The sequence below is a fragment of the Schistocerca piceifrons genome, chromosome 1 (assembly GCF_021461385.2).
Source record: "Schistocerca piceifrons isolate TAMUIC-IGC-003096 chromosome 1, iqSchPice1.1, whole genome shotgun sequence".
Classification (NCBI taxonomy): Eukaryota; Metazoa; Arthropoda; class Insecta; order Orthoptera; family Acrididae; genus Schistocerca; species Schistocerca piceifrons.
The window spans coordinates 1,090,116,264-1,090,130,992 of NC_060138.1; the positions used below are offsets into that span (position 1 = coordinate 1,090,116,264).

Here is a 14,729-nt window from a genome sequence, read left to right on the forward strand (position 1 = left end):
AACACTGACTACGATGCCTCAGGAGCAGCAAAACCTGTTGTCATGCGATCCAGGTGTCAAGTCTGCTTCAGTCAAAGATACCATTAGCATTTTGTGGGGGAGTGATGTAGTGATTGTGCATTGTTACATCAAATATGCCCAAGGCACAAAGCGTTTATACTAAGTAACATAATAAAGCAGATTTATTCTAACCCACAACAGTATGTTTCCTTAGAGTATTCTATCAAATATATGTGCATACTTGATAAATAAGTGCTGCTGAAGTAATATTTCCATTGCACACTGCCTGTGTGTGTGTGTGTGTGTGTGTGTGTGTGTGTGTGTGTGTGTGTTTTTGTGAAATTTATGAAAACAGTTGTGGTGTATCCCTCAATATTTTATTATTTTCTTACTATAAAAGCTAAATTACTTACAAGACAAGGAGAGTGAAATTTCTTCTTGCAGGTTTTGCAGCATAGTTTCGGCAGTTGGAAATTTGATCCATGCAGTACAGAAAAACAAATGTAACATTCTTCAACACCTTCAAACCGTTTGTCAAGGTTGCTCTTTAGCAACATCAGTCCATCCCACAAAGAACCATTCTAGCAAAGAGATGTTTATGTAGTTAGTAGGTGTTATCATTATACATGTTTGACATACTGAAGAGACATGTTTATATACCTGAGATGAACACCACTGATCTCAAATGATTACTTTAATAAAATGTGACAAAACTACCAACTATCACATCTGGAGGTCTATCATTGCACACATATTTTTATATTTTTTATTAAACTACAACCAAAAGCAAGTGACACACTTTGACTGATTTCTGCAGTCTACTGCAGCCGTCTTCAGTCAAATGCACATCACTAATGACCTTGTGAAACGAGTGATAATCAATAAACAATAAAAATAATAAATACATTGAGTAAACACAGGAAAGAAAAAAAAAACATTTTCATATTGAAGAGAGACTAGGCAGATGAATTACTGATCTGATGTAGTGATTTTATCTGTACAAACCTGATGTGTGAGGAAGATTGTGAGCTGCAACATCCAGTTCCGCCATTGCCCTGATCCAACAAAACGTTGACCACTCTCCACCTTCACAAGCCCCAGTGGATGATTTGGAGCCAGTTTCACCACCAGTTCAACACGTGCTTCATCAAGTGAGTAGATTACAACTACTTCACGAACACTTGAATGTACTTTCACCTGCAAGATAATAAAGGACCTCATGAAACAACTGTAATTAGACATATATTTAATCTCGTCTCTGTACAATATTCCTTATAAAGTATGCTGTAAATCTGTTTGTTGTTTTAGTAATGATACCGACCAAAATCCACATGGTAAACAAAGGTAATTAATTTTTTCACTTAAATATCAAACGGTAAATTGGAATGAGTATTCTGAAGGTGTCATCCGCACTATCTCCTTAAAGTGATAAATGCAACAGTACTCTACCATATGTCAGTTGATAAGGATTGGATTCCACCGGAAAGTTACTGTAAAATATAATTAACAAACATGAGACTCATCTATATTATTAAAGGGCTAACCCGGTTAAAATTGGCTACCTAATGACTTCCAGGGGGAACAAAAAGTTTTTAACCAACCAAATTTAAAATGCTACTACCATTTATTCATTATGAGAAAATGTTAAAAATTCAATGCAAAAAGACAAGTTTCACAGTTCGAAATTACTAGGGTAGTTTGAAAAGTTCTCAGAATGGAGTAGAAAAAAAGTACTTCCAGCAAAATACTTGTCAACTCCATCTATCAATTCTTTGTTTGAAGTGAATCTTCGTCCACCAAGAAAAATTTTCAGTTATGGGAAGAGATGGAAGTCTGATAGAGCCCTGTCAGGTGAATAAGGTGGGTGTGGCAACAATTCATACCTTAGTTCGTGTAAATTTGCCATGGTGATGACACGTGTGTGGGCGTGCACTGTCTTCATGGAAGATGACTTTCTTTCTTGCTAAACCTGGCTCTTTTTCACGTATCTTTTGTTGCAATTTGTCCAGGAGGTTAGCATAGTATTCTACAGTAATTGTTTGCCCAGTGGGGAGATAATCTACAGACAGAATCCCCTTCACATCCCAGAACACTGATGACATTACCTTTCCCACCAAAGGAATTGTCTTTGCTTTCTTTGGTGGTGGAGAATCAGCATGTTTCCACTGCTCTGACTTTTGTTTTGTCTCTGGAGTATAGTAATGCACCAGAGTTTCATCTGTGGTCACAAAGCGGTGCAAAAAATCTTGTTCGATTCTCCTAAAACAGGCCAAACATTGTTCCAATATATCCATTCTCATGCGTTTTTGATCCAGCTTCAAAAGTAACGACACCCATCTTGCAGATAATTTTTTCATTTCTAATTCTTCAGTTAAAATGTGATATACCCTTTCACATGACATCTGGCAAGCGTCAGCAATTTCACACACTTTCAATTGGCGATCCTCCATGATCATTTTGTGCACTTTTGCTATGATTTCTGGAGTAGTGACACATCTTGGCTGACCACTGCATGGATTATCATCTAAGCTCTCATGACCACATTTAAATTCATTTGTCCACTTGGAACAACAACAGAGCCACGTCACTGCCACAGCTCACTTCCAAGGGCATTGACATGGCACATGTTTACAAACAATAGTCCAATGAATATCATATGAACAACTTGTTAAGCTAGCGCTGACCTCTCATGGTGATTCCGAGAACTTTTGAAACCACTGTTGTATGTATATGTCTTGAGGCAGTGTATCTCGTGGTGGGCGAATTACCCAGACTACAATTGTACACTATGAGAGCACTTAGTGACTTCCACAACAAACTTTGCATGTAATAAGAGACTCTTTTTCACTGACACAGCACAAAAATAATTAAAGGAAAACAGTTTAGCGTGTACTACATTTTCACTCTTCATTCTGTAAAACTTCAACTCTTTGTTCTGTAAAACTTCAACATCAGCCATGATATTTTAATTTATTACTTCTTTACTACTAACTCTTTTTGCAACACATTCTGCGGATAGTAACAACATATACCACTGCATGAATCTGCCAAAATTATATCATTGTATGTTACATAGTTAAGGAGAATTGATGTTATGCACAATGTGATTTGTGCAAAACTAGCTTTGGCTTAAAAGGGAACTTAAATTATCTGTCATTTGGGGATGAGAGTACTTAGTGACTTCTAACAAACTTTAAATATTATTTCAAATTTTTCTAAACTTTTTGTTGCTTACATTCTTAGCTTCAAATATTTAACACATGAAATTATTTATAAAATAATCGGATGTTTGAAGCTATTTTACACAAGGGACTTCCATTCTTTAAAGAATAGGAGTGGGGTTTACTGGTAGTCTTCTAACTTGTGATAAGGAAACCATCTATTGTAATGTGTCATGAAGCACAAAATACTTCTGAAAATTTTATTTTCTCCTAAAGAATATACTGATGTTTGAGAGGTACACATTTGAACAAATAGAGATTTGTGTCTGGTGCAGTAAGTTTTTCATATCAGCTCTCACAAATAAAATATTCTTAGCTCACAAGATGAATTATTTCATTACACAATCTCAAACTTTAGGGCACTGTCACTTTCATCATTATCAAAATTATACGTTTTAAGTGGCACAACACATCTATTACTTCTTACACTGGTAGTGTAACAGTGTCCACTAGCTACTATAACCAATAAATTTTATTTTCAAATTTTGCGTCCAATTGCAAAATAACAGATTAGTAACAGACAGACTATATGTCTATCCAGCAACAGGTCCAAAGTGACATCAGTGAGAAGGATCAGAGGCTACTATGAGAACTATCTGGAAAGTAACCTCAATTTTCACATAGCAGGGGAAGTAGTAGAGTCAACTCAATAGTCACTACACTGACTCATGCAGTGGGTCAGTGTGCTAACAGCTGTGATAGCGATAAAGCCATATTGCTTCTCATTTGCTTTCAAAATGAGCAATGCAGTTGAAAATCCTGCCAAATTTGAAATCCAAATAGAATTTTTTGTGGCAGAGTATCACAAAACAGTTGGAATTCTTCTTGGAATTTATGCTGTATACTGACTAAATGTGATAAGTGAAGGTGTTGTACGTCAATGCTATCATTTGCTTAACAGTGGAGACGAATGTTCATGTTGAGGACTGAGAAGTTCTGTTAGCTACATAGCAAGCAGCAGTCTTTGTTTGAAAGCTGCATGACAAGCAGTAAACAGGACTCTTTTATTTACAGAAGTAGGTAACTATTTTCTTCAAAAAATTACTCAAGTAAATATTAAGCAACCATAGGAGATAAAAAGCAGCTGTTTAATATAACTGAGGAAGGAGTATCTTTTTCAAAGCAGCAGCTTTCTTTCGAATTTTCTAGGATTAATAAAGCTGACACAACCACAAATAGTATTAAGCACTATAATATACATATTACATTTCTATATTTGCCTACCTTCTGCTGACATATACCATGACTTTTCCACACCCCTTAAAGTTTTCTGTTTTTACAGAATCTATGGAACATGAAGACTGGATGAATGATGATGACAGAAGTGGGATGAATGATGTTGGCAGAAGTGGATATGCAACTGCAGCCACCACCCAAATGTTACAGAAAATTGATGAAAAAATAGTGAAAAATTTCCTTGGATTTCTCAATGTTTTATTTAAGTTTGACAATAAACAACTGAGGTACCACAAGTTTTGAGCTTACCATGGTGTCCAAACTTTCTGAGAAGTACAAAACTCAACAAATGACTATTTTTCTCGATTTAACTTCCCATTATGAAGCAGAAGGAGATGACCTATGGAGCAGGATCATGACAGGTGAAAAGACATTGGTTTCCTATACTAATGTGGTGGCAGTAGTCCTCGGTGTGGGGTCATCCAAAAGCTGTACCATATTCTTTCCATCTTTAGTTATGACTACCATTTTTTGTAACATTATTGCAGGATTTTATTTATAGCCGAATGGAATTTACTTAGCTGATTGTCTTTGTACACCACATGTGGATTCTCCATGTGAATGTGAGAACGGTAAATTAATGTAAGTCTGCAGACATTCGTGGCTGTTGTTCAAATGGCTCTGAGCACTATGGGACTCAACTGCTGTGGTCATAAGTCCCCTAGAACTTAGAACTACTTAAACCTAACTAACCTAAGGACATCACACACATCCATGCCCGAGGCAGGATTCGAACCTGCGACCGTAGCGGTCGTGCGGTTCCAGACTGTAGCGCCTTTAACCGATCGGCCACTCTGGCCGGCGTGGCTGTTGTTACTGAAGATAAAATCTTCTGGGTTGTTAGGCTGAATCGTATTTCTTCTATGAGATTGACATTTTGACCCCTGTGCTGGGATCTTCTTCAAGATTTTGTGGTGTCCACAATTAACTGAACATCACAAGACTGTCCTCTTCTAGAGCATGTTCTGCAACATGTATGTGTTGCCAGGGTACACCCTCTGCCTATGATCATTCACGATAACTGATAACTTGTTGGTAGTCCTGCCAATGTAAAAGGCTGAACAGTGTTAACACAACCAACAGGTAATGTATGATGTGTCACTTCACAGGTGGTCCTCCGTTTGATAATATATGTTTTGCCAGTTACAGAGTTGGTATAGGTGGTGGTAGGAGGATGCATCGAGCAAGTCTTGCAGCAGGGGCGGTACCAGGGGTTGACAGTTGTCACCTTGGTGCCTGTTTCAGCACAAGTGCCATTTGGATTCTTTCCCCAAACACCAGTTTCTCAGAACACCGCAGGTGGGAACTGGCGCTACAACATGTCTTTGGTTCTTGCCATCCATCTGGCCTTAATTACGTTAATACCTTCAGTCTTAAAATTTCTTCACAATAACTATTCATTTCTTGACTTCCTTTTAGTTTTCTAAAGCTTTCACTTTTTGACCTATGTTTTGCCATCCCCATCCACCACATAGAATACACTTTGCTTTTATTAACTTATCCACAATGTTTTAGCTAATCTCTGTCTTGCATTTTACCGTATCTTCCACCTTTAAGCTCTCAGGTTTTCAAATATCATCCGGTACATTCCCCAACAATAAATCTTTTCTTCTCATCCCGTCCGGTAAGCCTCTCCTGATCCAGGGTTCTGGGTAGCTTCTCTGAACTCCACCCCTTTTCGTAAACCTCACCAGTCATTTTCCTTCACCCCTCTTCCTTCCCCTTCAACCCTTCTCCCAGAAGAAAGAGCCAAGGGCTCCAAAAGCTTGCAAACTGTAATACCTTTTATATGTGTGTTCTTCTGCCGCTGCTTGATATGTAGATTTTTTATCCATGTAATTACATTACATTTTCAAAAACTGATTATTTTCATTTATAACATACCATATTTGTTGGTTTTCATATTTATAGTTGTGCATTACACAAACATACAGTTTATGTACTACCGCATTAAAGATATCTTCAAAATGTGTCATTTTTAGCAAGGACTGCTGTGCTAAAGTGTCGGAGAATGTGACTGGTGGATAAACATGTAATCACACTTTTTATAGACTTCATTTAGTATGCTAAATAGGTATTTATAACAAAAGAATTGCTTCTTAACACCTTTCTGCACTGCAAAATGATCTATGACTGTTTCATTGCAATTTTTATGATCAATGTTTCTTTTTCAAAAGAACCAATCGCAAGTGCACAATGTCTGTTCTCTGTCATAGCATTTTGCATGAATATTTTCATCTGCTTTAGCATTGTGAAGCAGTGTTCTGCCTCACCAGTCACCACTGGGAAGATCACATTATCTGTAGTAGTTTAAAACTTTTAGGGAAATCTTTTGCCAAGTTGTTCTCTACATCTACATATATATTCCGCTATCCATCAAGTGGTGTGTGGCGGAGGGGAACTATTCATGACAAAGTCATATTTCCCCCCCTCTGTTCCACTCACGGATTGCGCGAGGGAAAAATAACTGTTCGAAAGCCTCAATACGAGCTCTAATTTCCCTTATATTTGAATTGTGATCATTGCGCGATATGAAAGTTGGTGGCAATAATATATGCTCTACATGCTCGGCAAAGATTGGATTTTGGAATTTAGTGAGCAGCCCCTTTCGTTTAATGTGTCTATCTGCAAGTGTGTCCCACTTCACACTTTCTATGAGATTTGTAATGCTCTCGCGATAGCTAAATGTACCTGTTACGAATCTTGCCGCTCTTCTTTGGACCTTCTCAGTCTCTTGAATCAGACCCAACTGGTAAGGGTCCCATACAGACGAACAATACTCCAAGACTGGACGAACTAAAGTATTGTAAGCAATTTCCTTTGTTGAAGGACTGCATTGCTTCAGGATTCTACCAATAAACCACAATCTAGACTTCGCCTTACCCGTTACTTGTTTAATATGAGATCATTTCGAATAGTCACACCCAGATATTTGACAAATGTCACCGCTTCTCATGCAGAAAACCTAATAAGGTCAAAGCACCTGATGCTTTCACTAAATCCTTTTGGCTGTACAATACATTCAGTTCATGAATTAACAGCTATTTTCAATTCTTTTTTCTGGGAAAACAATATGATGTTCCAAAAACAGCTACAATTCAAAGAGCACTGCAACTGACAAGTGATCATTAAATCTTAATCGGTCACTGATTTTGAGTCAAGTTGGGGTCACAGATGTATCGTGCAGAAACCATTCTTCATTCCATGAAACATCCTCATTTTGCACTTGGTTCCTCTTCTTCCCAGTTATAGTCAATGTCAAGTATGGGCCTAACATGCTGAACACATACTGCCAAGTGAGATACACATTCAACAGTTTTTATCTGCATCAATATTCCTTTGCAGTAATTCATCAAACAGAACGTCACATTGAGGTACGACCCTATTAAAAAAATGAAACCAGAAGAAGAAATCTTACTCTTGGTATCTTTTCAATTATTTTTACACTTCTCTTCAATTCTGACTTAAGCTCCAGTTATGTGGCCACTTATAACAGGAGCACTGTTGTAACGTTGAGCTATCAGTTTTCCTGGTGTTTCATTTACTTTTCTTTTGCCTAGCTTGCTGAGACAGTTACTATACCAACATCTTCAGTTTGACTTTTTCGCTGTACAAAAAAAATAAATATTTCATTTATTTTCCCCAGTAGCAAATGCCAAATTATTAGGATCAGTTACAACAATTTGCACAGTCAGAGATTCAGGTATATCTCATAATTGGTTAAAGGAGTTCATTTGGAACTGTTCTGGACCGACCTAAGAAAACCCAATTTTTCAATGTGCTCCTTCAAGATGCATTCAGTTCTGACATTAGACCAAGTAGCCCCCAAAAAATTATTGGGTTTTTGGATTTTCCTATTTCATCAGGGCCCCTTAAGGCAAGCTCAAATTTGCTGCACAACTTAATTTAGTCTATAAGTTTACTCACTATACCGAATCTTTGACACACTGTCTTTATATTAATGTGGCAAGCAATATCTACTTGGTACATAATGTGCACTTTGCCTAACACTGAAAATTCAATAAAACCATTTAAATGTTTTTCATTGGTGTGAAAACTCTTTAAGCCTGTATACTATCCTCAGTCTAGGCAGTAACACTGGAATCTGTGACATGACTGGTGGTGGTGGGTGGGAATATAATAATAATAATAATAATAATAATAAAATGAATTTTTCCCTTCACAACCACACCTGCATTGTACATTGCTCTGTTGCAATTGTGTATGCAGCTTTGCCTGGATTTTTACTGTTTTTGTTTTTGATTGATGTTTGGATCAGTTTTGAGTACTATGAAATTTGGGTGGACCATTCTTTGCATCTGAAAATTCTCAAAAATAATCTATTTCTTACATAATTATACAATGAAATTAGAGAATGACTGTTCTGAACAAAGATAGGCCTGCTGCTCTCAAAAATTTTAAAAGTGCACAAGTAAGTTTAAGCCTACAATTGATGATAACAGTATGGGTTTATCGTGGCACTCGTGAATATTCAAAATTTTACAATATACCACAATACAAATGGGTACTGATACAATCAATGAAAGATTATGCAGAAGCAACACAGATGGTAAAATACGCGGATCTAGAATTTCAAATCAGTACATTAATCTTGCTCACACCTTGCTCGCACAAAGGAAAATTCTGAAGTTGGCTTTTACATATTAATAAACACACATATTGTACAGCTGTTTTAATTAGCTGTTTTTGGGCCAATTTCTACAATGGTGTGCCCAAGAAGAAGACCACAGCAGGAGCTTATTTCAGTAAAAATTGCGAAACTGTGCAGCACCAAGAAAATGCATCTTTTGCCTGTTGCAGCAACAATTCTTCTGTACCAGTGAAACTTCTATCTATCATTCATCTTTGCAGTGGAGCGAGAACTGAACTGGGGATGCTTTTGTATCTTCCTTTGTAAAGCAAAACGGAGTTCATTGTCTCTGTTTTTCGAATCCAGTGTCTCTGTTTTTGCTTTGATGCCCTCAATTGCACTTCCTGTCATGTACAAGTGCCTGGACACTAATTATGGTGCCTTCACATATGAACAGAATTTCTTTGGGTTTTAAGAGTTATTTAGATAATATCTTTCTGTAGTAATTGTCGAAGTCTTCATGCATTTCACTTTTGACAGACATGTGCTTAATTTAAGATCTATATGTAATCCACATTTATATGTAACCCAACTGTCTAGTATTTGCTGTTTACAAATGACAGACCACAGCAATCCGTCGACCCTTTTTGCAAGTTTTATTGGGCAAATCCAGATTTCGGCTAGTGCCTAGCCATTATCATGCACCGAAAGAACTGCGACAGATACCTGAACAACAGCGGACTGACATGCATTGATACTATGAAATAGTGCATTGATAATGGCCAGGCAATAGCCAAAATCCAGATTTGAGCAAAAAAAAAAAAAAAAAGAGTATGACCGATTGCTGTGCTCTATCATTTGTACATCATATCACAGTCACTGAGTGCACCCACATTCCTAATTGAGAGTAATTTGATGAACTGCTATTTATTTATAAGCTTATTTACTGAACATACAAACTCCTTTCCAACACAAACTTTTCTACTGTGTATATATCCAGTGAATGATCAACTATTTTTCTGAACTTGATCCACAATTCCTCTACATGCTCCAGCACAGAGGTGAATGTACTGAGTTTCTCTGTGAAATACGATACGACTGCCCGTTACCTACTGAGCATGTAAATCTTTCTACTCGTTTTAGTCATCCTTTGTACTTCGGTAGTCATTGTTGCTGCCACTGCCTTGTTATCACTGGTACCAATTTCAACATGGACATCCTCAAAGAGATAAGCTCTGTTTGTTGCTACTAGTCATCATATATTTCCATCATGGGTGTTCTTTTGTACAATTTGTTATATGTATTATAACTATAATTTACTATTAATTAATATATGAACAAAGCAAATATTTTGTGCAAAATTCTAGAATTTAACGGCTGATGATGAGTGTGTTAACCTTGAAAAACATTATAGCAGTTAAAATATGTTAGTGAGATACAGCAAATAAAATAGATTAGTAAAACTGTCTCACAGACAAATACACCATCATTATAACCTCCACAGTCCTACAGTGATGCCTGATAAAATGGAATACTGCAAGCCAATTTAAACTGTTTTTAAGTACCTGCATGTTGTTGTATTTGACATCCTGCTGCTGAACAGCCTGCATCTCCTGTATACAAAGCAATGGCGATACGTAACAAGACGTCACTTTGTCAACCATATTAGCAACACGGGGCTCCACCTCTCCCCACCACTGGCGCACCATAGCAGGCAGCCGCCTTAAAGTAGAAAAGTATACCTGCAACAGCACACGAATACCTAACAAACAAACAGACAACAGTGCTTACCAAGGAAAGCTGTACCAGAAAAAGCAGCTCAACAAAACTTAGTTACACAATAAGAGAATTGTTCAGAACATCATCAACTGTAAATTACACATTTAGACAGATATCACCATTAGATTTGAGGAAAAAAAATGAATACATTAATTGAATTGTCCCATGTAAAAGGGTCAACTAATGCATGGATAAATAATAAAGTACTATCCAGCCATTCTTTCACTGTGTAAGAGCACCATGCTCCATTATAAATTTTAATGGTCTAGATCAAGATAAAATGTAATTATGATACAATGATTTCCAGCTCTGGTTCAATAGCAACCATCCTCAGATCATATTCAAACTAGAATTGATGTCTAAGTACAGTGTTGATCACAACATCGCTACTATCTGCAATTTGTGAATATTAATTGACCATGCTCACTGATATCTTTCAAGACTTTATGTCTCTTTTCAAACATTGACAGTGCCACAAGTAAAGCTGATTTTTTTTTTTTGTCGACCCCAAAATAAAGTATTTTGAAATCTGAATAAAGATTAAAATTAAAAAGCTTGCACAAGGCTTAGTTCACCCTGACTTTTTTGATGATCTGTGGCTGAAGTGGAACAGGAATACATCGAATAATCCTACCACAAGCATTGTTAACACTCTTTTGCTTGTCTATTGACATGACCTGTTTATAGACATTCAACCTCATTATTACATGATGTTAAGTAGATCATTAAGTGGATGGCTAATTATTAAATTGTAGGATACGCAACAATCAGACAAGCTTTTCTTGTATGTCTGGCCATCACCAAAACACCATGCATTAAAACGAACTCCATCCCTTCTTGAAGCATACATCTGAACTCTCCCACAGTCACGTTTTGTGGGATATAGACAATAAATTCAGCGTTTCCCATGCATGCTTCAAGTAGGGATGCAGTTCATTTTATTACATGGAGTTTTGTACACACACACACACACACACACACACACACACACACACACACACACACACACACACACACACACTGTGAGGGTACACAATTTCATATAATTAATTTGGGGAATTTGCCCTTTTAAGACAAAAAGTGCAAAGTTTTCTGTACTCTTGTTGTCTCCTATAAATAAATTAATTGTGGAGTTTTTAATATTACAACAGCACACAGGTCTACATTTTGCATGTGGTATTATGTGAGTACATATATCTGTTTGAGTGGTATTATTATTCTGTTTGAGGTGCTCCATGCGTGGCATGCGATAACTGGAGTTCGCCAGTAGACGCTTTTACATGACAAGTATGTCAAGGAGCTTCCAACATTGCAGATGTTGATAGAGTGCCTTGAATAAGACAACTTTGAACTTCATCAATAACGTCTAGAAAATGTTCGGTAAAATACATTCAGTTCAGTTGTAATGAGATATCCACGCTAAGAATATGCACGCTGTTCATGAATCTGGTGGAAGTCACTGGAAGCAGCTGAACTGATGGAAATGTTATGATGGATTTTTTAAAAAATTATTTTCCACGATATTGCATACCTAGCAGAATTCTGTCTACACACACACACACACACACACACACACACACACACACACACACCTGGCTGTGCACTGAATCACACTGTTCAATTTTTTACCATAATTTGATAATAAGATTTAATGTCTCAAAACTGCTCATGTCTATAACTAAAGATAGTCCTCACAGTAGCTGTGGGGAGATTTATTCAATGTATTCCTTAATAAACTTATGTTGCAACTGGGACATTAACAGTGACTGATAATTTGAAGGAATTACAGAATTAATGCAGAACTCCAGTTAATAGGATACTTCTGGAGTAAAAGTCGATAAAAGAACAAGGCTTCAGGAGAGATTTAATAAAATGCTGCATTCTTTTATCTGAAATTATAGAAAAAAACTGAAAACATACCCAACATGCCAGATGCTGTAAATACTGCCTGTCACATGGTTCTGAAAACTGAAGTGATGGTTCCGCACTAAACATAAAGGCCTTCGGTGGTTTTGGCTTTATATCAGACACCTTGAGAACTTCTGCTGGCATTAGGCAAAACAGGTTCTGCAGCAGACACCTCAGACTACCATTTTCACTAAAACAATTTTTTCACAGATACTGAAAATGTATAAGAGAAGTAACACAAAACAGATTTATTCTGTAACAGAGAAAAGAAATAATGTCACATATTCAACTCCCTATGATTTAATTAATACTTCTTTTTAATTAATTGTCTTCAGTTATTATGAGAAACAGTTCAGTAAGTAACGCAGCACTTTTTTTTCTGAAGGTAGGTTGGTGTTATTCAAGATTCCAATACATCATATGATTCTCCACTCTTTTTTTGGCTCCAAAACCCCATTTTTCAACTTAATCTCCAGCGCGATGGCCTTACATTACCTTTCTGGTAGGGCCTGTATACCTGCAAGGCACCACTCTACTGATCAACATCAGAGGCAATGTCTTGCTACGTCAGTAACCTCCTCATTATCCAAGTACTGCTTCCTGTGGAGTGCATCCTTCATTGGACCAAACAGATGGAAGTCAGAAGCTGTGAAATCCGGGCTATAGGGTGGATGAGGAACAATAATCCAATGAAGTTTTGTGAGCTCCTCTCGGACATGCAGACTCGTTGGGTTTGGTTGCTTGGGGGAAGAGACAAACAGCGAGGTCATCGGTCTCATCGGATTAGGGAAGGATGGGGAAGGAAGTCGGCCGTGCCCTTTCGAAAGAACCATCCCGGCATTTTTTGGAGCAATTTAGGGAAATCACGGAAAACCTAAATCAGGATGGGTGGGCGCAGGATTGAACCGTCGTCCTCCCGAATGCGGGTCCAGTGTGCTAACCACTGCGCCACCTCGCTCGGTGCAGACTCGTATGATGCCTTGCATTGCCATGGAGGAGGAGATGTTCATTTGCGTTTTTCTGCCAATGAACACACTGAAGTCAGTTCTTCAACTTCCTGAAGCTGTGTGTGGTTGGTAGGCACACAGATCAGATAGGTTGGCGCATCCTTGTTCAATAACAGATGCTTTACCGAACGACTCACGATGCTTTTGTTCACTGCCAGGTCCCTGTAGACATTCTGGAAGTGCCTATGAGTATCTGCAATGCTCTGGTTTTCTGCCAAAAAAAAGCTCAGTGACAGCTCTCTGCTTGGAATGCACCTCTATTACAGATGCCATTTTGAAGCTATATATAATGCCGTCATCTACCAATCTACCAAAACTTCATGAAACTATAAGAGCTGTAGCAGGAGTATTCCACAATCTCCCACAACAAATTCCGCGCTTAAAGAAAAGAAAAGAAGAAGAAGAAGAAGAAGAAGAAGAAGAAAAGGGCTGCATTACTTATTGAATGCCTCTCGTAGTTTTATTTTTATACAAATTGAAGAGTATCTATTTAGTGAGAGAAAAACATCATTATATAAGAAAGATACTTCAATTTTGCTAATGAGATGTAAACGCATTTGTCTCTGTCTCTGTCTCTCTCTCTCTCTCTCTCTCTCTCTGTATCTGTCTCTGTCTCTGTCAGCATTATCCAACTTGACCTGTATTGTGGCATCACTGCACTGACTTATCAGCACATCTACATGCTGGATGTTAGATACAAGTGAGCTTCTGAGCAACAAATTGTGATATCTGTGATTCAAAGGCATCTGGTATGGGGCCCAATGATGGAGTTTAGTAACTCTGAAATCAATCACATCTGAGTATATAATCATTGAGAACATAGCTGTTAATGGGAAATACATTTTATGAATAAAGAAATGTCAGTAGCATTACAGGTTGGCAGCTCCAAGCCATCTTTACTGGAGCCCTAAATTCAACAGAAGCGTTTTTCTCTATTGGAAAAATTGCAAGTATGGAGATTAGCAACAGTATGAAATATGTGTCTGT

At 37.5% G+C, this 14,729-nt stretch overlaps 1 protein-coding gene across 1 annotated transcript in view; it reads right to left on the minus strand.

Moving 5' to 3' along the window:
• The window catches only part of LOC124775019 (E3 ubiquitin-protein ligase listerin), a 154,491-nt gene that overhangs the window by 7,306 nt on the left and 132,456 nt on the right, over positions 1-14,729 (minus strand). The window contains exons 19-22 of the mRNA XM_047249782.1: positions 12,748-12,925; positions 10,614-10,790; positions 1,006-1,197; positions 414-581 (exon numbers count right to left, since the gene is read on the minus strand). Coding sequence (XP_047105738.1) covers positions 414-581; positions 1,006-1,197; positions 10,614-10,790; positions 12,748-12,925 — 715 coding nt within the window. The remainder of the gene's footprint in view (positions 1-413; positions 582-1,005; positions 1,198-10,613; positions 10,791-12,747; positions 12,926-14,729) is intronic.